Source organism: Cucurbita pepo, chromosome LG19 (genome assembly GCF_002806865.2).
Source record: "Cucurbita pepo subsp. pepo cultivar mu-cu-16 chromosome LG19, ASM280686v2, whole genome shotgun sequence".
Taxonomy (NCBI): Eukaryota; Viridiplantae; Streptophyta; class Magnoliopsida; order Cucurbitales; family Cucurbitaceae; genus Cucurbita; species Cucurbita pepo.
The window spans coordinates 2,024,944-2,050,912 of NC_036656.1; the positions used below are offsets into that span (position 1 = coordinate 2,024,944).

Below are 25,969 nucleotides of genomic sequence, written 5' to 3' on the forward strand. Positions count from 1 at the left end.
TAATTGTATATAATTAATTAATATTTATTAGAATTTGCACATTTATTTAAAGGATACATGAATTTATAAACGTGAAGAGGAAGATTAAATTAAAGACAAAAAAAAAATTACATTTATATATAATTCAGCTTTATTTTGCACTATAGGATAGTTTTTAAAGCTTCAACGGCTATCTTTCCCGACAAACCAACACCGTCAGATCATAGAAAGATCCAACGGTCAAGATTCAAAGTCATCTGACCGTTAGAACGTTGTCTGTAGCTTCAAAATGCTTCTCATTGCGTCTCATAAGTCTCCAAATGAATTCATCTTCATTCGTGAGAGAGAAGGAAAGTGAGTGAAAGCGTCGTCGTCTTCAAGAATACTTTCAGAAGAAGAACAAAAAATGGCTACAAGACCAGTAGTTCCTCAACAAATCAGAGGTACAAGAGATTTCCCATCTAGAATTTAATTCTTTTTTCTGGGTTTCTTCTGAAATTTCATTTATGATGATTCGAACCCCAAATTGCTTCTAATACTAAGAATTCTGCCCTTTTCTTGTTCTTCGCATGTTGTTATTTCGTGTATTATGATGATTTGTTCGTGTGTTTGCGTTTGAAAATCTGTATTCAGTGTTTCTGGGTTGGGTTTTCTATGAAATTTTCATGGGGTCTTGTGTTTTTTCGTTTTCTTTCGGTCCCTTTTATGTTGAATGGGGTTTTTTTTGTGGGGGAAGGTGAAGCGGCGATTGGAGGAGGAAAGCAGGGGAAGGGCGGGGCGGCGGTGGATGCAAGGAACCGCAGAGCATTGGGTGATATTGGGAATCTGGTAACTGTTCGAGGAATTGACGCAAAGGCTAATCGCCCTATTACAAGGAGTTTCTGTGCTCAGTTGCTTGCCAATGCTCAAGCGGCTGCAAAAGCTGGAAATAATATGGTCTCCTCATATATATCATTCATCCGATTTTGTGATAATATGGTCTCCGCAAAGGCTAATCTTTGGTTTTCTTTGGTAATGCAGAAACAAGTGCCTGTTAAAGTAGATGGGGCTGCTCCCATTCTTGATGGTGGTGTTGTGGCTGTTAAGAAAGCAGGAGCTCCCAAGGCTGCAACGAAGAAAGTTGTTTCCAAACCGAAAGCGGAGGTGATCGAGAGAAGCCCGGATAAGGTCGAACAAGATCGGGGCAAGGAAGTGAAATGTACTAACAAGAAAAAGGAAGAAGGGGTCTCAAAGAAGAAGGCACAGACTCTCACCGCAGTCATGACGGCTAGAAGCAAGGTACAATTTTTGACATTGAAAGTCGTAGTTGGTTGTGGTTCTCTTAATAATTGGATCACTTGTTTCATTTAGGCTGCTTGTGGAGTAACCAAGAAACCAAAGGAACAGATAATTGACATTGACGCAGCAGATGTTGGAAATGAGTTGGCAGAAGTGGAATATGTTGAGGACATTTATAAGTTCTATAAGGAAGTTGAGGTATGTTTTATTATTGTATTCATTTTTGGTTCATACGAGTCGGCCCCTCGAATCAATTCACTGATGAGTCTGTGTTGTATTTGTAAAGAATGAGAGTAGGCCTCATGACTATATGGATTCACAACCGGAGATAAACACTTCAATGAGAGCAATATTGGTGGATTGGTTGGTTGATGTCCACAACAAGTTCGAGCTTTCCCCCGAAACATTCTACCTCACCATCAACATAATTGATCGCTTCCTTGCGAGGAAGGCAGTCCCAAGAAGGGAATTGCAGTTGTTGGGTATTGGGGCAATGCTCATAGCCTCCAAATACGAGGAGATCTGGGCGCCAGAGGTATGCGTAAAACTCGACATTTGTTAAGAACAATAACTACTAGAGGTGGGTGTCCTAACATAACATGGCATCGTTTTTGCAGGTAAACGACTTCGTGTGCCTTTCAGATAGAGCGTACACGAATGAACAGATACTAATGATGGAGAAAAGGATACTTGGGAAGCTGGAATGGACCATGACTCTGCCTACTCCCTATGTTTTCCTCGCTCGGTTCATCAAGGCGTCGAAGGACTCCGATCACGAGGTGCGTAACAATGAATGAATGAATGCTTGATCCCTTCCTTGGTTTAGAAATAGAAAACTGAGTAATATATGAACATGAAACTTGGTGCAGATGGAAAATCTGGTATATTTTCTGGCAGAACTTGGCATAATGCATTACAACACCTCAATAATGTACAGCCCATCAATGATTGCCGCCTCGGCAGTCTATGCCGCTCGATGCACGCTGAAGAAAAGCCCTGGTTGGGATGAGACCCTCAAACTGCACACTGGCTTCACAGAGCCTCAACTGATGTACGTGAATTGAAAAGATTGTGTGTGTTTGTTGTGTGTGATTGATTATAAGGCGTCAAGTAATTGTGTTGTTGTTGTTGTTGTTACATGTGAACCACAGTGATTGTGCAAAGCATTTGGTGGGATTCCATGGGGCAGCAAGCAAGAACAAGCTGCAAGTAATATACAGAAAGTACTCCAGCTCGGAGAGGGGAGCGGTAGCATTACTTCAGCCACCCAAAGCTCTCTTGGTGACTCCTAATGGTCATTGATGAAACATTTGGTTGAAAAGAATTGAATTTGTGTTGATTTTTGGGGGTTGGGGGGTGGCTTTTTGTTCCCTGAAAAGCAGTTGAATATGATGTTTTTTAGTTGTAATCAACAATCTTATGTCACTAAAAGTATAATATGTGTTGTTAGAAAATTGCTAACATAATAATATCAACATCATTCTCAGTCTATTGAGTTTTGTCTTATGTGTTCACGTTTGTAGTTTAAAATTTGTGTTCGATTTGTTTCTTTTGTCTCATGGGTAGTATGTGACTCGAATTTTTGTCCGAATTTAGTCTACATATTTCTAGTTTGAATGAGTTATAAAATATATGATATTCTTACTCATTTAATATTTGAAGAATATATTAGTCAGGAATATATCTTAAATATTGGTAATTAGTTAAATTTGAATAATAATATTTTATTTTATTATCCGTTAGTTTATATTTAACTTGTTTAACTTGTTTTTGGAGGCATTTAGTTAGTATCTTATATTTAACTTGTTTTTATTATCCAAATTTAAATCTGTATTATTTAGTTGAGTAATAATATTTTCATATCTATTTACACTTTTGAGTGGTAGATATTGTGTTTGAAAAGACTTATTTGGTATTACTGAGATTATAGCCAACCGAGGGGCGATTTTCACGTTGGAGGAATAAAGAAATTCAACAACAACAAACAAGACATGGGAAACATGCATGATCTTCTATTTACATGGACATGGCCTTTGGGAGGTCGTTGGCAGGATTCAAACACCAGAGGAGGATTTAAATACATCTTGCGCGAATGGAGAGAATCAAAGCATGCCAAGTAATGTTTTCCTTGAAGACGACAATCACACATTTGGGATGACAAGACACCAAAAGAAGCTAGGGTTCATGATATTGTTCTCAAGGAAGAATGATACGAGGCTACAACTTTCTGGAGAACAAACTGTTATCACAACGTGACATGACAAATTACTCAGTACTTCCATAGTGTCAAGTCGATCTGCCGAGAGATTATTGAACTAGATCCAAAGTCTGTCATTGGAGAACGTCGAATGAGGAGTATCATTATCTACAGATTACGACCGAAATATAGAAATTTTGTTATTGTTGTACAAGGATGGGCTGCTCAAGACACTTTAGAGTTTGAAGAATAAACACTCTACACAAGTGAAAGTCGGAGCTACAATAAGTCGTCTACCAAATGTAGATACAAAAATGATAATGAAGAAGTCAGGAACTACACAACCAGGGAGAGCTTAGAAGAACGATAAGTTCCTTCACGAAATGTGTGGAGAATTCCTAGAAGAACATATCAAAATTTTAGGCCTTAACTCGTAAGAAATGGCTCAGATCTGAGATTTTACCTTGCGGATCTTCTCGGTTCTTAAAAATGAAGCTTCGGTCACTCAAATCTCCTTCTTTCTTCTTAGGAGGAGTTCTTGCCTCAAATCGTGGTTGGAGGCGACTTCTGGCTATGGTCTGGTGAATTTCCAGCGGTTCTTTCTTCTTCCTCTCTCTAGGTTTTCTCAACCCTCTCTCTTTGTTTTCCCTTTTGCAATAATCTGTCATGGTACTCAAACCCCAATAACGGGTTGAGGGGGAAAATGACCTAATTTACCTCTCGGTTGACTTTAACCGATTTTGTGCTATAGTGAGCAAGAAGTGACTCAATCAAATGAACTCGGTAAAAGAAAATGACACCTCAACAACTCAGATAGTAAAAAAAATCCTAAAGTCAAATCCATAGTATACCAATAAACTATTATAGAAGACGAAATTAAAGAGCCAAAGACATATGAGGAAGAAATTATAGCCGTGAAACAAAATCAAAACTTGGAAAAGCTCCATGTTTCTCTCAACAATGTCTCGAATTCAAACTAGCATCATTATACATAATTATGGCATCATCATACAAACTAACTCGGATTCAGACTATGATGAAACGCTTAGTCCAGTGGCGAAGATCATTATCGTACAAGTTCCTCCAATTTCAAGAAGAACGCACTTATGATGAAGATCATTATCGTACAGGTTGTAGTCTTACATTTTGCGTTCCATAGTGTCTGGTAGCATGAGTGTCTGCTGCCGGGTGAGTCTATGTGCGCATGTAGGGGTTGTGTGTAGGAAAGTACTACACATACAACCCTATTCGGACTGAAAAGCGAAACCTAAGCTCATGTCATGATGTTTTTATGAAAGGATAAGATCATATTGCATGTAATTATATCATACATCCAACCTTGCTCGAGACTGAAAAGAGTCTTATCTAACCTACTAAAAGAACACTCTACTAAAAATTCAGAACCTATGTCATCTAAGTAAAACAAGCGGTTATAAGGAAGAACCTAGAATAAGAATTCAAAATTCTTACCTCCAAGCACGGATTTCGACCATTCAAAACTCATATTAGTTCTCCCAAAGCCACCGAACATTTCTTGTGAAGGATCTCTAATGAGAATTCCGATTCCCGTCAGTCTTTGGAGCGAATTTCAATTTCTCTCTCTACTTTTCATTCAAAAACGTTAACTCTCATCTCCACTTTTCCTTTTCCTTCATTTTTTTTTCCTTTTCTTCGTGATTAACCTTCTGTTTAGAACTAATGCGGACCCCTAATTAGAAAACGGGTCAAAATGACTATTTTACCCTTCAGTTGACTTTGACTAACTTTTTTCTTGAGTTTATGAGATTTTTCCAAAAATTTTACTTTTCTACCTCATTTTGAAAATTAAGCTTCAAAAACTCCTCCTCCATAGTAAAGCATAACATAACATAGCAACATCATTAGCTATCTTTCACAAGGCATATCTTACCGTAACGAAGTATTTGTTACACAACTTCGAAAATATTTTAAGTCAGCATTGTAGGTTAGTCTATAAAATCTATAAGCCTAGAGCTCTGGTACCCGTTGTAACGATCCTAACTTATTACATGTATGTCAGGACTACTAGTATCAAAAATAAACAAATAATTTCTTAAAACATAGCCATAGACTTCATAAATTTATTTCAAAATTAATAGTATATTAAAATTTGCATTTTGCTAAGAAAAAAAATGTTAAATATGGTTTGAGTTTTAAAAAATACTTAGCAAGTGACCCAATGGTTGAGGTTAGGAAATGAAATCACATGACTATCCACTGTGTTCTACTTTCTTTTCTTGGTAGGGGTAGATTTATCACACTTCTGTCAGCATAGTTCACGCATGCACGCATGAACCCACTAGACAAGCTTGTATACCTACCTGTAAGCCTGACTACAAGTTAGCGCACACTCATATTACAAAAAATCAATAAAAAGAAAGGAGCATGTATCATATCATGATGTACGCATTCATACAAACCATACTAGAGAAGTATCCTATACTTGTGACATACAACATACTTCTATTTTTAAATCATAGTACGTGATTATGATGCACATCATACTTCTATTTTTTCTCATGACATAACTTCTCTGGGCTGACATATTGAAAGTAGATGCATCACATAACATCCATCAACATAACATAGTCATAAAATATCATGACATAACACATCATAACATCAGAAAATAACATGTACGTAGGTCATAAGATACATGTCTTTCATACAACACGCAATTTCTCCAACCGAGCCAAAATGCGCTCCAATGGAAAGTCTGTTTGCAAATTTTTTTTTTTTCATCCTCTATTAAATTTATTTAGCCATGGATGTTTAGATTCTTAAATTATATATAATTATTAATTTTCGAGAGATTAAATTGATATTTAGTGTTTTTTTTTTTTTTAAATGGAGCGTGTGTGACACGCGCTAGAGAATTGATGATGGGGAACAAAATCTTATCGATCTTTACAACACTCACTTTCAGGTATTATTAATGAGACCCATAAATCCTGGAAAATAATTCTCTTCACAAAATAAAATAAAATAAAATTAAATTAAATTAAAAAAAATAAAAAAAAATCATAAGAAACAAACAAACAAACAAGTAGGAGAAAAAAGGACGAGGGCCAAGAGAGCATCAGCAACAGTACCTCCACGCCTCCCCCGGTCCCTAGTGAGAGATAAACTATGAGAACGAGAGAGAGAGCGAAAATTAAAGCTACAACAAAACAAGATCCACCTCGAACCTCTCTTCGTCTTCGACCTTTTTGGCCACCCCCTTCATAATCATCGCCTCTTCTTCATCCCTTTCATCTTAATCTTCATAATCATCCTTCCCCATCTCCCCTTTTTCTCTGTTTTTCTCTGTTTCTATCTGTTCTTCCGATTCGGGTGATTTTTGTTTCTGGGTTTTGTTTATTTTGGTTGATTACTGTTGCTAATCCACTTAATTGATTTGGGTTCTCTTTGGTTTCTTCAATTTTTGCTGTTTTTTTGTGGTGTTCTTGAAGAGGGTCTTTGAACTGTTGACCAGGAGGAAGAACAGTGAACTGGGTCGGGCCTAGATTTGGGGAAGAATGAGGGAAGAGCATTCGAATTGGTTCTCGAGATGGGAAGAGGAGCTTCCATCTCCAGATGAACTCATGCCTCTTTCTCAAACCCTAATAACCCCCGATCTAGCTTTAGCTTTCGATATTCAAAATCCCACCAATTGCAGTCCGCCGTTGCCTTGCCCATCTCCGCCGCTTTCGAATCCCCTACCCGGCTCCGGCAACGGAATTCCGCTGCCCAACTCGGGGGATTTCGGCGATTCCGCTGATTTAGGCTCCGGCGCCGGCAGCGACGAACCAGCCCGGACCCTCAAGCGGCCACGCCTAGTCTGGACTCCACAGCTCCACAAGCGATTCGTTGACGCTGTTGCCCATTTGGGGATCAAAAATGCTGTCCCTAAGACCATAATGCAGCTCATGAGTGTTGATGGCTTAACCAGAGAGAACGTAGCTAGCCATTTGCAGAAGTACCGTCTCTATCTCAAGCGTATGCAGGGTTTATCCAGTGGGGGTGGCGGCGCCGCCGCAGCTGGCTTGGTTGCTTCCTCTGATCCCGCCACCGACCATTTGTGCGCTAGCTCCCCTGTTCCACCCCATTTGCTTCACTCCGCTCGTGCTAGTTCAGACCACTTCATGCCCTTTGTTCCCATGGCCACTCTACAGCAGCACCACCACCACCTGCAGCAGATGGCCGCAGCTTCTGTCGTCGCCCACCCTCAGCTCCAGCCCCCCTATCATCGTGGGCAGTTTGGGTCACCATCAAACGGCCAATTTGAGCATCCATTTTTAGGTAGACAGTCCCAACCTATCCATAGAATGGGGGCACCAGTGCATAATTCAGTTCCTAATTACATTGAGGATTTGGAATCAGGCAATGCCAGTGGAGGAAGAAAAGTCCTCACCTTATTTCCTACTGGGGATGATTGAGCTTGTTTGTTCTTCCTGTTCTGTTCTAATTCTTGTGGAAATTGGTTTAAATGTTATGGGTTTGATCTGAAACTCGGGATAATGTTATCTTAGTTCTTGTTTCTATATAGTTCTTTCTAATATCCTTATCTGTTTAGTTGGTTTGGCTGTCATTATAATATGAAATGCATGACCAAATCCAGAAGTTCAAATAGGTAGAGTGGCCCATCCCTTTAATGGTGGTGGTAAATAGAGGGACATAGGGAGTTCATCTTTTGTCTGTCAAGTTCCCCCACATGAGACTTCTGTTCTATCATATCCGATACTCAGTTCATCGTCGTGTCGCTCGAACCGAACATAATGCCCTTAGATTTTTCTGTTTGCAGTTGTTCTGATGTCAAGCTCAGGTTCATAATCCAAGAACCTGCTGCTTCTTGTGTAATCAGGTTGGAACCAGCTGAGTCTTATATAAAAGTTGAAAGAACTCATAATATGTGAGTATCTATTTGAACAATTCTGAGTTCATTAGAATGTTGGTGTATTGAAACTGTTACATGAACATCTTGAATCTTAGTAAACTTTGCTACTATTAGTTTACAATTAGATATCCATTTGAACATTGTGTAATTCATTGTTGGGTAAAGTTGAAGCGTTTTTTGCTCGAATCTACGCTGTACTTAGCGATATCAGGTGGTTCGTTTCTTAAATATATCAGTTCACTTAATGAATGAAAGTGTTTTCATTGCTTCATCAATTGATCTTTTTCTTTTTCTGGGTTTGTTTTAAATGATTTGTTTCAGAATTCAAGCTTGAATCAGCTTTGTTCAAAGGAAGTTTATGTTACAACTGAAGTTGATATCTGCAATCAAGTGAGTTGGTTTGGTGGGGATAAGTGGCCTTTAGTTTTGAAGGGTACCCTCTGTAATGCCACCATGTTTATTACGGTTTTTCAATGATTCTAAACACGCGAGCTTTTTATAGCCTCAAAATGAAAACTCTTAACTTTTCATGAGTTCTAACCTTCATACTCGATGACCATAACTAGCCACGGTGTAAATGTAACCTTAAAATACATCTATAACTCTAGATTATTATCCACTCAAAATTTGTAACCATTTAAGAATAAATAAAAGCTTGATTCTTCTTTAATGTGATATGAATTCGAACCCCTTCGAATAATTTGAACAACATTTTCTTCACTTCTTTCTCGAAGTTAATCTTACATGATTCATCTTAATTCATATCATCAACTTTTTACATGTTCGATCATTTAAAAGTCATCATCTTTTATTTTTCTCGTCATTTTTTCACTTAAGGAACAGTCAGAGCGGTTTCTCGAGTGAAAGTAATTTGAGTAATATTATAATTAAAAGTTGTTTATAGGATAATTTTTCACTCATTCTCTTTTAATGGCACATCAAATTCAATATCTTTTTAATGGTTTTATTCCTTTTAATTCTTTTTATCTCGTTTGGTGATGAACTAGTTCTCTCTTTTTTGGTTGTGAAAGATTCTATTTCTAGCCCTTTTAAAGCTCATAAATGGCATATATACTTTTTCTATGCCTAACCCGTCTTTTTAGTTTCGAGTCGAATTAGTGGTTTAGGTTCGTCTTAGTACTTATCTTTATTAAAATGTTTCAATCGAATTTTTGGAATTTTGAACTTCCGTTCTAATATGTTCTTAGTGTTTAAAATTGTTAGTCAACTCTGTGGCGTGATTTGATGTAACGTACTTATAAACCGTGACTTTGACGCAATGTAAAAATGAAATGCACGCAGACATTGTTTTTAATAAAAATTATAATTATAAATGTTGTTTCTATTTATGAGTTTCTTTGTCTTTGTTATGTACTTTGTAACGACATACCTTTCAAATCAATGGAAGAGATTTTACTTATAAATAAATATAAAATGAGCGGATTTGAAAAGGAAATTCAATATGAAAAAATCTGAAATAAGTTTAGAGTTCCCGTAAAACAAACATATTATATTTTAAACTCGATAAATCCACATACAAACATGTTTGAGCAATAGAAAGTAGGTCTAGTTTCTAAACTTGTGGTTCCGATCAAGATAGCTTGATGAAGACTACTCGAATGACTCTAGCATGCAAATCTAACCAAGAAATGCAAGAGTACAAGTTCATCATATCATCTCCTATCTATATAAAGAATCTTCTCGTGCTGCTTCTTGCCCAATTGTTCTAGATATTATGTCATTCATATCATCTCGTTTCTAGTTTCAGCTATTGTCACGTACTCAGCCCTAGTATATGAAAGAGCAATGCATTTCTAAAACCTAGACATCCTATCATTCATGGCTTGCTCCCACTCGATTGTATTCTCCAACTGTAGGGTCTTATCAAAGAACTCTGGTTCCCCTTCATTAGTTAGCAAAAAATAGTGTAATTAAGGTACATAGCTATCTGGTACTCTTATAGCTTTGGATGATCTTTTCAACACCTGCTCAGGTGTCACTTGCTCCACCTCTGGTTCCTTAGCAACAGTCTTAGGAGTTTATTGAGTATCTGATACAACATCACTAAGTGAATTTTTGTTGTCCCGAAACCTTTCTTCTCTTTGTCCTTGTACAAGACATTTTAATCAAATGTCACGTCACAATGTCTTAAGATTTTTCTGTTCTTATCATCCCAAAACTTGTACCCGAACATGTCAAAGTCATAGCCTATGAAGTAGCACTTCACAACCTTAGCATCAAGTTTGTCTCTCTTCTCAAAATCAACGTGAAAATACGTAGTACAACCGAAAGTTCTCAAGTGATTGTGCTTGAGTCCTATTCTTGTCCATACTTCTTCTGGAAATTTGAACTCCAAGGGTACTGACGGCCCTCTATTGATCAAATAAGCTGCTGTGTTCACAGAATCAACACATATTATTTTTGGTAGTTCAGAATGAATCCTCATGCTTTTTGTCAGCTCATTCAACGTTCTATTCATCCTTTCAGCAGCACCATTTTGTCTTGCTTTACCGAGAATTGTCTTTGTTAATCTAATTCCCTCAGCTGCACAAAATGCTTTGAATTCTGACTTATCGTACTCTCCTCCATTGTCAGACCTCATGCATTTGATCTTCAAGTTGGTCTAATTTTTAACTTTAGCTTTCCACTTCTGGAAGATGGCAACCACATCGGACTTGTGTTTCAGAAAATAGATCCACACCTTCCTGCTGAAATCATCGATGAAGGTGATATAGAACTTTGATCCGCCAAGTGATGGAATTAGAGATGATTCCCAAACGTCTGTATGTAACATTTCCAACCACTTTCTTCAATTCTCTGGTAGCCTTTGTGAAACTAACTCGTTTATGTTTGCTCATAACGCAGTTCTCACAAGGACCCATATCAAAAGATTTCAAACCTTCTAAAACTCCTTTCGCAACTAGTATCTTCATTCCTTTGACGCTCATATGTCCAAGTCTGTTGTGTCATAGACTTGAATTTGAAGCACTCTCAGCAGCAGCAGCCATGTTCATACACCCTGTAGTGGTGTGTAAGGTTCTAGATTTTGTGCCACGGGCTACCACCATAGCATCCATAACAATCTTCCATGAATTCTTCTCAAACTCTATTGCATAACCTTTGTTGTCTAACTAATCAATAGAGATCAGGTTCTTTTTTAGACCAGGAATATATCTAACATTCTATAATGTCCACTGATTTCTTGTGGGAGTTTTTATGCAAACATCCTCTTTTCCTTCAATCTCCAAGGCTTTGTTGTCGACAAGATACACCTTCTCGAAATTTTAAAACTTGAAATTTCGGAACAACTCTTTATTTGGAGAAAAATGAAAAGATGCACCTAAATCCAAAATCCATGATTCAATTTGACTATCCATGTTAAGGTTAGAGCATCCCAATGTTTTCTACTGAATTTATAGAATCACCATCCTCATTTGATTTGTGATTTTTCTTCCTCTTTGGTCTTTTACAATCTGTCCAAAAGTGACATTTTTCTCCACAACTCCAACACTGTATGTTTAGTCTGTTTAGAAAATTTTTATGGTTCTTTGATTTTGATCGACCTTTGTTTGAGTCCTTCGATTTACTTTTTCCCCTTTGGTCAATACTGAGAGCACCACTCGATGAATCTCAAACTTCTCGTTTGTGAATACTTTTGCTAAGAACTAAATCTTGAATTTCATCAAACTTTTGTTTCTAAGATCCTCGAGAACTGCTGATCTCGGCAACAACAGTGTCCCACGACTCGAGTAAAGATGACATCAAAATCAATGCTTTAATTTCATCTTCGAAATTAATGTCCACCGAACTCAGTTAACTTACAATCATATTGAATTCGTTTATCTGATCTACAACAGATCCACCTTCAAACATTTGTAGATTGAACAATCTCTACATCAAATACACATTATTCATAGCCAACGATTTTTCGTACATATTTGACAGCGCCTGAACCTTCTTGAACTCCTGAACCTCGGCTTCGCGCCTTCAACATATTTGACGTTATCTTCTACTTAATGATGTTGAATGCCACATTTCTGGACAGCGTCAGCAGGATCAACCCTAAGGCTTTTCGATCCTTGACTTCCACTGCTTCGTAGTCATGGTATCCGGCTTCACCCTCAACAGGGGTTCATGAAGATTTTTCTAGTACAAATAATCTTCAATCTACATCTTCCAGAAGCCGAAATCAGGTCCATCGAACTTCTCAACTCCAATCTTTGAACTTTCCATCTTCATAGATCGTGGTTAATTTCGTCTAGCTCTGATACCAAGGATCACACAATAACTCACACACTCATCTAGATGAACACAAAGAACATGAGAGAGAAAATGCAAGGGGGAATATTAGCTAAAGGTTTATATTGATGACTTAAGATATGTACAATAACAGAGAATGCAAAAAGTCTTTAAAGCACTGTCTAAAGGGGTATATATATGGTTTCAGACTATATATATAAATATCTACCATATATTTCTCTACCAGCTTTTTTTCTATAAGTAGTCGTTTACTATATATGATCATTTTCCATACATAATTTTACCATCCATAATAATTGAATAAACTAGAAATAGGCAGCAGATATCCCAACACATGGAACTCTGGTTTCACCACCTTGTTTTGAATCAGCAACCTCCTCAACACCTAACACCAAAGATTTGGCGTGGAAAGCAGTCGATCCATGACTTCTTTGTCTCCTGCTCTCCTCTCTTGCCGAGGAAGCCATTGTTGTCGTCGTTGGTCTCTCCACTACCCATGACATTTTGGCTCGCGTTGAAGACTACGTTTAACCATCATTAGAAAGACCGTGAATTGAGACTCAAGGATGACTTGCAACTGATGAAACGCAGTACTGAACCTGTTGCTGAGTATGCCCGTACCTTCAAAATAATCTGTCACTAGCTTCATGCCACTGGCAGACCCATCGAAGATATTGATAAAGTGCACTAGTTCTTTTGTGGACTCAGCATCGATTTTTCACCCCTCTCCCCTGTTTTGCAGATTTAGTCTCTAAAACTGAAAGTTTTTAGTTGTTCCAACGCTCCCTTGAGTCTTCTAACTCTACTCCTACGACATTCACAGCCACTAATCGTGGTTACACCCATGGAAGTCACTCTTCTTCCTATAGAAACCAACAAGGTCGTTCTCATTTCTACAGCAACACTCTTCCAATCAAGGACGAATCCACTCAGGTCAGGGTCGTCAACCACCTCACTACCAAATATGCCGCATAGAGCGCCAGTATGATAATTGTATTGACATACTTTAATATTTTCTTCTCCGAGCGCCACCCTACTTCCATTACACCACTCTAATCGTCAGTCATGTGGTTTGAGCATCCTAAATCAATGATCTAGTTATCCTCGTAATCGATATACTATCTCATCATCGCCATGAGCGCTAGCTCGCCTTTTTCTATGGCACATAATACCTCTGCATCACATTCATCTTCCATCTCCTTTTTTAAGGTTGCCACATTGCTCTCACTTTTTCTTGGACCAACAATCCCTGGACATGTGGTCCTTCTTCCCGCAATTGTAGCAAATATTTTTAAATATCTTCCCTTGAGAACGGTTGTTGTTATTCTTCTTAGCTCTTCAAAGTTGTGCAGTTCCTTGGTGACTTCTTTCTTTGTCACCATTTTTTTTATCCACGTTTAGTAGACGACTTATTCTTTCTCAGACTTTCACTTGTGTAGAGTGCTTCTTCTTCACACTTTAATGTGATGTCTCCCATTTGCTTAGTCATGACTTCTTGGCTCGCTAACAAATTTAAGTGATGGTTGAGTGGATCATCCTTGTACAAAAATAACAAAACTTCTATATTATTGTTGCAATCTATGGATAATGATTCTTTTCATTCGAGTTTCTCTAATGAAAGACTTTGGATCTAGTTTAGTAATCTCCCGACAAATCGACTTGACCCTATGGAAGTACTGAGAAATTGTCATGTCACGTTGTGAGATTGATAATAGCTCATTCTCCAAAAGTTGTAGTCTCGTATTGTTCTTCTTTGAGAACAGTACATGAATGTGTCCCACGTTTCTTTCGGTGTCTTGTCATTGCGGATGTGTTCTAACACCTCTTCTTCGATTGTGGTCTTCAAGGCAAACATTTATTTGTCTGTTTTGATTCTCCATTTGCGCAAGACATCATTAGGATCTTGCTTTAGCGGTGTAGTTTCACTCCCACCAACGACCTCCCAAAGGTCTTGTCCTTATAAATAGGGCATCATGCATGTTGTCCACTTGTTGTAGTAGTTGTTGTTGAGTTTCTTAACTCATCCAATGATTTGGAAATCACCCATCGTATGGGCAATACTTCAATAATACGAAACAAGTCTTTTCGATATAAAACTTGCAGAGTCACGAACTACTCATGATACAAAGAAACTCACCCACTAAATAATCTCAAGAAATCGTTTATGATGTGGAAGATTGATTGAGCTGCAACCACAGAGTATATTGCGAATTTCAAGATATCAAACAACCTATACAAACCTCACTCTGATACTAGATTTGTCTAATATAACTCTTTGTGGGAGACACTTGCATTCTTTATTAAGACCATTCGAGAAGATATTACAAGTTAGTGTGTAAAATACGACTCCACCTTACTCTAGTTGAGACTGTTTGAGATTTCTTGAGATGAAAACCTTAATAAGGATGAAAGGGATATTTACAGTAGAGGCTAGACAATTTATTTCTCAAATACCTAAATCTTTTCGCTAAAATACTTCGGTATAAAATCATTTCACTAATATATGTAGACAATTGGCTCATACAATTATTAGGTTCTACCTATTTAAGCTAGTGATGATATTTTAATAATACTATCACGTTTTGCCAATGGATCAAAAGTTTACCGATATAGGTCGAGATATATCCATAGAAATTTAGCGTTAAATTAATGTATTATTAGTTATTTAATAGGATCTTTTATCGTTTTTAGAATTGAATGCAATTTATTTATTATCGATTTGTATGATAAATTAAAATCGAGGAAAAATATCCGAAATTCTCTTACACTTGGTATAACTTTTTTTTAAACTTCAAAATTAAAATTTTAAAAATACACTTACCATCAACATTTTTAAAAAAAATATTTATAAATATTAATACTGTAAAAAAGAAATTTGTACATTTTAAAAAGTTAAAATTTTAAAAGTATTTTCTGAAGTATTTCCATCGGAAACTAATAATAAAATTTTGTAGAAAAAATTAAAGATTTAAAGAATTTTAGGTATTTTTGAGAGAAATATTTTTTTTATTAATTAGTGGAAGTAGATAATGACTTAAAATGGAAAGTTGAGAATTACTTAATTTGCTAATTTTTAAATAATAATTTTCCAATAATCATTCATGAAGAAATACACTGAATAACGAACATTAAAAAGAATAGTAAGTATAAATATAAGGTTTTAATTTAAAATAATTGATTATAATTGGAGGTTCGGAAGCAACATAGTGAGTATATATATAATATGATTACCTAAGTAAAATCAGTTTTAATCAATGGTATTGCACATAGTCTGACCTCAAAGCCTGTTGGTACAATGGAGCCTGCAATAACACCACAAGTAAATCAACCCAAGCTAATTCCAAAAATTGAAGGAAAACTAAAATCAAATGAGGTTTCGGGTTTGTATAAACTGCGTTATTTCTCGACTAAAGATATAGAACAAGTATTGAGATAGAAGGTGATAACCCTAATGAATCGACCCTGAAACAAAGAATGTAGAGCAAATTTTTCAGGTAGAATGTGATAATCTAATGAATCGACCCCTGTAACAGAGAATGTAAAACAAGTATTCGGGTAGAAGGTGATGACCCTAATGAATCAACCCTAAAAAAGAGAGAATAGAACAAGTATTCCGTAGTAATGAATCGACCCTAGAGGAAAGAGTGTAGAACAAGTATTCGAGGAGAAGGTAATGATTCTAATGAATCGACCCTAAAAAAGAGGGTATAGAACAAGTTAATCAATGGACCCTGAAATAGAGAGAGCGATTCTTAGAACAAATATCAACCATTTGTTGTTCATTAGCGTGTTTGACGTCGTGGGGCAGCAGGAATAATTTTCAAGTCCTACTTCTATCTTTGTGGGAAAAAAAAGCAAAGGAGACACCATTCTAACAGTTCTATAGCCATATTCGAAGCACGAAGGGAAAGATCTTGAGGTAAATGTACTAAGAGCAGTTCTATCGAGTACAAGATTCGAGTGAAGCTCAAGAACATTCTAAGGAAAGGTAAAGAATCGGGTGGAGGTCGAAGTGATCGACTTAGTTGAAGTTCACACGTTCTTTGTCTAATCCTTTTTGCAGCTACTCTATTTTTTATTAGATAAAGCAGAACTTGTATAGTGTAAAGATCGTATGCGTACCCGGAAAGTAGTATGAGCGTGCAGCATCCCTGCATATGGCCAAGGCACATTGGCCATGGTTCTAGATATCTGATTCAATCCTGCAGTCTTGATAGGTGAAGGAGAAATATAGCCCAACGAAACCTCGTTCCGAGGTACATGGTAACCAGTAAATGAAGGCGGGATGCTTTGCACGGTAAAAGGAGCAAAATTCATGATCGGAGTTGGATTAATCGGAAGGCTCCTAATATACCTACAAACGAAGGAATAGGTTCTGATTAGTATGCATTTAAACACTCGAGCATTCAGATAATACTACAAAAAACGGATATAATACACTCCATAAGAATGGCACGATGGCACGATGGCACGATGGCCTAGCTGCATATGCTTACATCATCCAAAAACATCTCGAATTCCACATACAAAGTCCAAGTTTGCATTACCTTCCATAGCTCCGATCATAATCCGGGTCACTAAGATCCTTTTCCCTATCTCTTAAAATGGCAACCCGAGAAGTAGCCCCACTCCCGGCATCTTTGATACTCGTATACTTCTCAACTTCATTCACTCTACACCCTTCTCCTCCATCTCCATTTGCCAATATATCTTTCTCCTCAGGGAAGGCATTGGACAATACAGTACTCCCATGTCTACTGAATATTCGAGCACGAGCCTTATCATACTCTTCCATCCTCTGCTCCACAGTCCTACCAAGACACTGCCTAGCCATACCATTGCCAGCATCATCAGACGACTTATTCAACCTCGGTCTAATCGCAATCTTAACGCACCCAAGTTCATCATCAACGGACTGTTTTGCAGGTATTTGAGATAAGCAGATAGGCGGGAATCTAGCTTCACCAGTATTCCTCACCAGAATTCTCCCTTGTCCATCAATGCCATTATCCTGAACCATAGTTTGCAGGCCGTAATGTTGAGCAACACGATGAGCTGCGAGTCGAAGATACGACGTAGGGAAGTGTTGGAACTCAAACACTTGCTGTTCTTGATTTTCCAAAAACCTCTGGATATCGAGTTCCATTCGCAGAACTATGGTGACAATTAAACTACAATGAGCAGAGAAAATCTAACAAAAACATAACTCAACAAACAAAAACTTAAAGTAAATGGCCATAAGCTAAGAGTACTAAGCATAGGGCATCAAAATTGGGGCAAAAACTTAAACCCTTTGTTCAGAAGAAGACCAATAACAGATTAAACCTAAATCATGTGATATGAACAGAAACAGAGAAGAATCTAAACTCGAAGTTGAATCAAAATAAAGAGAAGAGAAAATACTGACTGGTTAGACGGTGTCGAGGGTTGTGAAGTGCCTCGACCAAAAAGGGGTCAACCATGGAGAGTTTCTCTTTGAAGGAATCTGGAAGGCCATCAATGGAATCCATTGTTTTCTCTCTCTGAAGACTTTCTCTCACTACTGTAATCAGAGACTTGAAGCTTCTTCTTCTTCTTCTTCTTCGAGACAAACAGTGAGAGAAATCTCTAGAGAGAGAGAGAGAGGGGTCTGGATGAATCTTATCCCTACAGACGAACAAAAGGGCTCAACGGCGGAAGGGAAATTGAAATTGAAGAAGGGTTGTTGAATTTATACCAAAAGAAATCGAAATTTTTACTTTCCATATCTGAATTACACAAAATTACCCAAAACAACACAGACCCATTTGGTTTGGTTGACTTCAGAGACAAATTTATCAATTAGGTTGACTTCAAATACTCCGACTTAGATCTTGAAATATATTCGCTCGTAACCGACATCTTCTTTCATACATTTAACCATACAAAATTAATAGTTTCATTGTGTTGATGCAAGAATCTAACGAGCGGATGCAGAGTTTAAAGGCTAATCGAACATTCAAGAAAGAGCTTGCATCAATGTGGTATTATGTCAAACTTAATGTTTAAGTCAATACTTAGATCGTAGTAATAACGACGTTATACCCTCAAAGAGTAGTTGGCATTCCTCCCCAACTCGGTTTTAGGGCTCAACCAAGACGTGTACATGTGCCCTTAGAATTATCTTGGGCGTTAAGGACCCAAGCCCATGAGCATTAGATCACTCGTGTTGTTTTGTCTCTAAAATTTAAGAGTAATCTTTGTTTATTCATCGTGATAATATTTTAATTAACTATTTCTTTAAAAAAAAATTAAACATTATTAAGTTAAAGAGAACGTTACCGAACTCAAAGTTTAAGGTTTAACCCGATGAAATTGGTTCGTGTTTTTATTTTTATTTTTTAATTTATGGTCAATACCAATTAATTTTAAATATAAAAAATGTTTTTTTTTTTTTTGTTCAGACAATAAAGATTAAAAAAATTTAAAAAAATATATAAATGTCTTATTTTAGGTTGGTTGAATCAAATACAGTCAACGTTTTTGACGTAAATTTGACTTGTTTATTAAAAAAAAAAAGTGAAAATTAATTTAATTTAATAATAATATAAAAGTATCATTTATATCGAACTAATAATTATATCCCTAAATCTTCGAAATCGTTTCAATTAAAGCTCTAAACTAATAATTATATCAAACTACATTCTTCATTTGCTTTGGATTTAAAATATTAGTTTACACGTGTAAAACCGACAATTCTATCAATTAAAACTAATTTGAAATGTAGAGTTCGATTCAACAGCGGAGGAGTATAAGGAACAAAATATTCTCAACTTAAATCGATTAAGTTGCATTAAGTACTAACAAGAACAAGGTGCATAATCCTACAAATCGACCTCGGTTTATGATGTTTAGCTGTCGAGAATCGTTCATACAAGAAACCGAGGCTGAAATTGGAGTATAAACGACAGGATATCAATAAAACTAAAAACGAAATCGTTACCCGAAAATGGAACAATCAATCACAAATCAACCAATTGATAATAAGAAACTTAATAAGCTTTGTTACAACAGATGATTAGGCAGATAAAAAAGGATGCCTAAAACAGCTCAACATGATTAGTGAACAAAAAAAAATTGAACAAAATTACATTACAAAGAAGCCAAATTTTCTTCACTCACAACCCATTGTACTATCACACTCCTAAAAAAAAACCCTGCTTTAAAAAAAAATAATAAAAAAAAAAAACTCGGGTTTCTAACACGAAGATCAGTTGGTTAGGTTTCACTTCTATACTTGATCATCTGGTCCAGCCAGCATCACCTGTCGAATCGTATGTTTTTAAGCTTCAGAACTCATATAGACACGAGAGTTTATGCACAAAAACGAGTTGGGAGAGTTTACCAAGCACGAAAAGGAATGGGGTCATAATGAATATGATTCAAAGAAATTACTTACATTGCAGTCGTTGGCGTACTTTCTGGCAAGCATGATTGCGGCGTTTCTTTCCCGCTCCGATTCGAATTTCAACACGAACGATAGTCCCTTCCTTCCTTGCCAGAATAGTGCCTTGGTTGCGGTACTTCGGTCATCTCGAACTCCGCATAGCTAGAGTTGAAGAGGGAGATGATGAGAATCACAGACATTGGGAGAAATAGGTCGTGTAACTACCTAAGCCTACCGCTAGCAGATATTGTCCTCTTTGGACTTTCCCTTTCGGGTTTCCTCTCAAGGGTTTTTAAAACGCGTCTACTAAAGAGAGATTTCCACACCCTTATAAAGAATGTTTCGTTCCCCTCTCCAATAGGACATAGCTTTGGAAACAGCTATCGAAAGCACGTTTTCACTAAACTCTTATCCCAAAAAGAACAGAAAGAAATCGTCCATTCTTTTGGCTCGGCGTCGTTTTCAATGTTTATAACAATTGATACCCGAGTTGCAAAATAAATAACTTGTTACGATACCTGCATCAAAGACGAATAATTCTCGCGTGCCTTCGTTATCCAACCTCTGGATAGCTTCATTCTCATTTTCCCAACATGAAATACATGAACAGAATGTGATGAATAATCTTGTCCGTTCATCTGGGATATAGTTACCTGCAGATTTAGAATCGAACGAGAATCGATGTTCAGAGAGTCACCAGCATGATTACCCTCATAATCTAATGTAATTTCAATTATCGCATCGCTTCGCTTCGAGGGAAGAACTCAGTAAGCTAAGTACAGGTATAGCATGATCGAACTTTCGGATTACTACGTACAGCCAAGGCCGGGACGAAGTTTACACAAATTTGAAAGTAGACATGCATATATCGGATGTGAATCAGAGAGGATAATCATACATTGAATTCAGAGTTGGATTTTTGCATGAGCGTCTCAACATAAGTTCCGAGTCCTGAAACTGTCGAAGGTGATTTTGTCAGTTTTCCTTAACTCGGCTAGGCCGGGCAAAATATGACTCATAAATGTCAATGAGAAAAACCAACCAGGTTCGATGGGACCGGTTGTCATCAAGTCCACTTTTTGGCCATTGGACACTATTTCCACTTGTAAGGTTCGCCCGACATCGAGAGGTTCCAACGCATAGATCGACTTGGTCGCACCTGATAAGAACATGAAACTGTTAAGGCAGAAAACAAACTAAACTAATACTAAGAAGAATATGTTAAACCAGGTAATGAACAAAAGGCAAGACTATACAACGAAAAAGTCCACGGTATCGATGTTTTATGATCGAGTACCGTGTGTTCATGAACCTAAATGAGATCGACAAAGCTCCTATTATCTGGCTTGAGTCGAGGTCTAAAACAAAATGTTTACCTGTAATTACTTGCTTCCAGCTGCAATCGGACGACATTCGATACCATTGAATAGAACATTTTGAGAGTGGGGGTGCTGCATCTGAGGCACATTTGATTCTCAAAGATGAACCTAGAGTTTCTGAACCATCCAAGTCGTATAAACTCGACTTGTTCTCTGCAGCCCTTTTGCACATTGTGAGCTGGATAAATAATAAAGGCGAGGTTAGCAACTCGTATGCATCAAAATAATCTAAACGTAAATCCTAATTTCTTAACATGCCTCTCTTTGAAGCTTTGCGGAGATTATAGTTTTTTCTCGAATTGTAGCTCTTAGCGCACGTAGCTCATGTTCCATGCCCATCACCTATGCAAATATAAACACGAGTTTAAATAATAAGTGAATCGAGTGTAAGATGATTAACTTCCCTGTAATTGCATATCCTTATTTGAAATTTTAAGGAGAATCGGAATCTTTGATTTGAAACCGAAACAAAAGACCTGATATTCGGATCTACCTTGCTTGGTTGATGCAATAGTTTAATTCTTCTAGCCTCTTGAACTTCATCTACTAGTCCTTCGACGTTCTGTCGATATGATGTAACATAAACATTGTAAGAATTGCTTAAGTATTAAGAATCTTAAACAAAATCAAATTATCAACTGATGCTAAAAATGCTAAAAGTGAATGAAGATTATACAGATAAACTTAATGGCACATATAAAACGCATCTCTTATATATAAGCTTCCAGTTAATGCAGATCGTACGAGAAAATAAGGGAGAAAACGAGCTAATCGTGCTGCATATATCAATCATATTTTCGGTCATATCGCTCATTTTTATTGCTGATTCTTTACAATGAGCTGATCGTGCGTATATCTTCATAAATAAAGGAGAAAATGAAAACAGTAATTAACAGATAATGAGAAGATGTAGAAGAAATATGGACCTGTTTTTTCGATTCGTCCGAATTTTTTTCCTGTTCATCAAGAGCTTCCCCAATTCGCTGCACGACCGCTCTTGCGCTCTCAATTTCAGCACAAGCAAAAGATTTCTCTTGGTTAACCAACCTCTTAGCATCTTCAGAAGCCTAAAGTAAACAAAAAAAAGTTATATGAGTTTGGCGTTGCTACTAAGAAAAAACAAATGGCACGAATTGTAATAGTCCAAGCCCACCGCTAGCAGATATTGTCCTCTTTGAACTTTTCTTTTCGGGCTTCCCCTCAAGGTTTTTAAAACGTATCTGCTAGGGAGAGATTTCATGCTCTTATAAAAAATGTTTTGTTTCCCTCTCCAACCGATGTGGGATCTCACAATCCACCCCCCTTCAGGGCCCAGCGTCCTTGCTGGCACACCGCCTCGGGTCTACCCCCCTTCAGGGCTCAACCTCCTCGCTGACACATCGCCTCGTATCCACCCCTTTTGGGGCTCAACCTTCTCGTTGGTACATTGCCCGATGCCTGGCTCTAATACCATTTGTAAGAGCCCAAGCTCACCACTAGTAGATATTGTCCTCTTTGGACTTTCTCTCTCGAGCTTCCCCTCAAGGTTTTTAAAATGCATCTGCTAGGGAGAGGTTTCCACACCATTATAAAGAATGCTTCGTTCTCCTCTCCAACCGATGTGGGATCTCACACAAATAATAAATAACTTGACATGTGAAATACGTCAAATGTGGGTCCGATGTTCACCCGGGATAATTGGGATAATTGTACAGATAGATCATAAGAATAACATGTTGAAGTCATCTAAATATTATCTAAGAATGTGAATCTGATAACCTGTTTGAGAAAGGAAGCCAACTTTTTCACTTCAAACTTCTCTTGAATCAGCTCTCCTTCTTTTTGAGTTAACTTCACAGCTAAAGCTTCCACCTGAACGATTTATGATGGCAAAGAATGCAAAATATTGAGAACACTTATGACAAAGATTACGAGGAAAACAACAAACAATACGAACGACACTTAGTTTCCGAAAGGAAGATTGTTAATATTAGGCGCTTTCTACAACTTTCACAAGCTCGATCGATATCAAAGAGATCAACAAACTCACCAGCAAAGAACGTGCACCAAAAACAAGAAAATTGACGATTTTACGTAACAATTTGAACAAATAACAAATATTCACCAAGAGAATATCTTTACCCCTATGGCCAGAGAAGTGTTGTGAGTGAAGCTTTCGATATCAAAGTTCAACATGAGCTATAACGATCAATTGGAAATGAAAAGTCATGAGATACGAACCATGGAGATAGCTTTCTCCACATCCTCCTTATTTCGTCCAGCCAATCGACCTTTCAGAAACTCTAAAGCATCACGAAGCTTCTTCAAAATAACATGTCCCTCCAGTGAAGGCACTTCTCTGAGCTTTGCCTGAATCCCAACAACATCAAATTACAATTCAGTTAAATGAGAGACGCGATACAGAATTGAAACTATAGAAGTACTTGTCGAAGTAGTTAGAACCTCATCAGACAGCTTAGCAGCAGAGGCCAAGTTCTTGTCAAATTTACAGGCAAGGTCACGAACCGAGAGTCGCTTATGCTGCTCAGACAAGTGTGTAGTTTCCTCTTCGATAACCTCTTTAAGAGAAGGGCCCTGGTTTACATCCTGAGGCTCTTCTAAAATCTGATTGTCAGGTCCTAATTTATATTTCGGAAATTGATTCGAAGCAAAGCTAACATCAACTGAAACTGGCAACATTGCCTCCATGTTCACAGTTTCTTCAAACTCGGGACTAATCTTCGTCATTGATCTGAACTCGATTCTGTATTAAACCAAGGAGATTCACTTTTCATGTAAATCCAATGATGAAAAATAAGAACAATCCAATGCCCCAGATGGGGAAAATGCATTCTTATACTTCATCTCATACATTAATCAATACCTAATAGCAGATCAATTGAATTTTAGGGCGAATCAACGGATCGAGGGAGAGGTTAACAAAGAACAAATCAAGTAGACAAGAACTTTATACAACATAAAAAGATTTAGTAAGTAAACCAAACTATGGAAGATTAGAAGCATATTTGTTTGTTCTTTCACCAAATCCCTGAAAAAATCCACCAAATTTCAACAAAACTCCAACGGATGCAACCAAAAATCTCTCTCTCCCCAAGGAAGAATGTTTTTGTCAAACCCACATGGCCAAAAAACAAACAGAATCATGGAAGAATTTCGCACCCAGAAAGGAAAATCCACACAGAAATCCCGCTGTTCTTGAAATGTAGTGTTTCTTTCCAGTAAAAGAGATGAAACTTAAGAGGACAAAAAGAAAATGAAAATAGAAACACAACATTCAGAGTAAACAAAAAGAGGTCTAGGAAGCTACAGTCCGAACCCTCCAATCTACGTTACTCAATGACTCATTCATACTAATTAAGACAAATTAACACAGAAAGCAACCAATAAATTCAATAAAAGAAGAAACCCAGAATCAAAAAAGTGCTACCAGGCAAAGAATTCATCTCCAATCAACTTCAAAGTTGAAAAAAACGCTACAAGGGTTTAAAAAAAGAGAAACAACAAAACCCCAGATCATGAACAACAAAATGCAGCTCAAAAACTCCCAAGAAAACTTACAGATTACAGGAAAAGTAAGATGAAAAACATGGAACCAAGGCAAACCCAGATCAGAAACAAGGTCTTCCAGCTAGAGGAGAGCAAAAAGAAAGGGGGGGAAACAAAGAGAAGGAGAAGGAGAAGGAGAAGAGGAAGAATCTAAAGAGAGAGGTTGGTTATGGCATGCTTTTTGTAAAGGGGGAAAAAAAGGAGGAGAAGGGCTAAATGGAAAAGAGGCTAAAGGACCCAAAGACCTGGTCTGTGTGTCACTGGCCTCTCTGTCCTGGGTCTTCGCATGTCCCCTTTTGTCAGCAAGAATGAATAAAAGACTGAAATTTGCAAATTTGCCCTTCCTTCACATCTCTTGTAGTATTCGAACAGTACCCTACAAACCCCCAAATTTCTGATCATACCCCTCACAACTATTTGTTTTTCTTCAATTCATCAGGATTTGTATTCTTCTTCACATTAAAGATCCAATCTTTTATTTCATACAACTTGCTTTTTGCTGTTTATTGGTTTTTTCGATCGATTCAATTATTTTAATTTCTCATCAACCCGTGAGTTTTTTCTTTTAGAAGTTCGTTCGATGTTAGAATCAATTTATCACTGTATTTTTTACGGTAACTAAACTCGATAAATAGTTAAAAACATCTTTACTCTAATAGAAACAATAAAGTTGGATTCTCCGTCCATAATTTTAAGAATCTAAATGCTATATAAGAATCTAACCTTAAGTAATTTTGGAAAAAAATAGATTTCAAAAGTCAATTAATTAATATTTTGGAGAAGAATTTCCCTTCAACAATAAAAACAACTTTTTTATATGTAAGTAAACAACAAATAAATTTATTAACTGACATCAGCTCTAACAAAAGTCAAGTTATTTAAAATACGATTTTTAAAATATTATAAATAAAAAGAAAAATTCGGGATTATCAAATTATAAAAATAATTTTAGTACTATATTATTATTATTATTTTATTTTATTTTTCTTAGAAAATACTTTTGAAATTTCCATGCTTCACCATGACACCAT

General features: G+C 37.0%; 4 protein-coding genes across 5 annotated transcripts; 2 read left to right on the top strand and 2 right to left on the bottom strand.

Moving 5' to 3' along the window:
* The first annotated feature begins 309 nt into the window (after window positions 1-309).
* LOC111781813 (G2/mitotic-specific cyclin S13-7-like) lies at window positions 310-2,730 on the top strand. The gene is made up of 8 exons (XM_023662522.1): window positions 310-422; window positions 716-915; window positions 1,000-1,257; window positions 1,330-1,455; window positions 1,544-1,792; window positions 1,875-2,036; window positions 2,127-2,308; window positions 2,409-2,730. The coding sequence occupies exons 1-8, from the start codon at window positions 386-388 to the stop codon at window positions 2,557-2,559; spliced, it is 1,365 nt and encodes a 454-aa protein (XP_023518290.1). The 5' UTR covers window positions 310-385; the 3' UTR covers window positions 2,560-2,730.
* Window positions 2,731-6,528: 3,798 nt separating this feature from the next.
* LOC111781105 (transcription factor MYBC1-like) lies at window positions 6,529-8,383 on the top strand. Its single transcript, XM_023661541.1, has one exon. The coding sequence runs from the start codon at window positions 6,991-6,993 to the stop codon at window positions 7,888-7,890; it is 900 nt and encodes a 299-aa protein (XP_023517309.1). The 5' UTR covers window positions 6,529-6,990; the 3' UTR covers window positions 7,891-8,383.
* Window positions 8,384-15,753: 7,370 nt separating this feature from the next.
* Window positions 15,754-18,301, bottom strand: LOC111782104 (R3H domain-containing protein 1-like). The gene is made up of 4 exons (XM_023662898.1): window positions 18,016-18,301; window positions 17,156-17,762; window positions 16,731-16,962; window positions 15,754-15,910 (listed from the first exon to the last, which is right to left on the bottom strand). The coding sequence occupies exons 1-4, from the start codon at window positions 18,116-18,118 to the stop codon at window positions 15,860-15,862; spliced, it is 993 nt and encodes a 330-aa protein (XP_023518666.1). The 5' UTR covers window positions 18,119-18,301; the 3' UTR covers window positions 15,754-15,859.
* A 1,275-nt stretch (window positions 18,302-19,576) lies between these two features.
* LOC111782204 (stomatal closure-related actin-binding protein 3-like) lies at window positions 19,577-25,253 on the bottom strand. 2 transcript variants are annotated; one of them, XM_023663026.1, is made up of 13 exons: window positions 24,951-25,253; window positions 23,835-24,135; window positions 23,613-23,741; window positions 23,151-23,243; window positions 22,319-22,459; window positions 21,886-21,954; window positions 21,651-21,734; window positions 21,390-21,570; window positions 21,056-21,172; window positions 20,912-20,970; window positions 20,532-20,666; window positions 20,026-20,175; window positions 19,577-19,890 (listed from the first exon to the last, which is right to left on the bottom strand). In XM_023663026.1, exons 2-13 carry the CDS (start codon window positions 24,117-24,119, stop codon window positions 19,858-19,860), a joined length of 1,476 nt encoding a protein of 491 aa, XP_023518794.1. In that variant the 5' UTR covers window positions 24,120-24,135; window positions 24,951-25,253; the 3' UTR covers window positions 19,577-19,857. The 2 variants fall into 2 exon arrangements, with proteins under 2 accessions (XP_023518794.1, XP_023518795.1); XM_023663027.1 differs by lacking the exon at window positions 24,951-25,253 and adding an exon at window positions 24,552-24,613.
* Window positions 25,254-25,969: the final 716 nt, after the last annotated feature.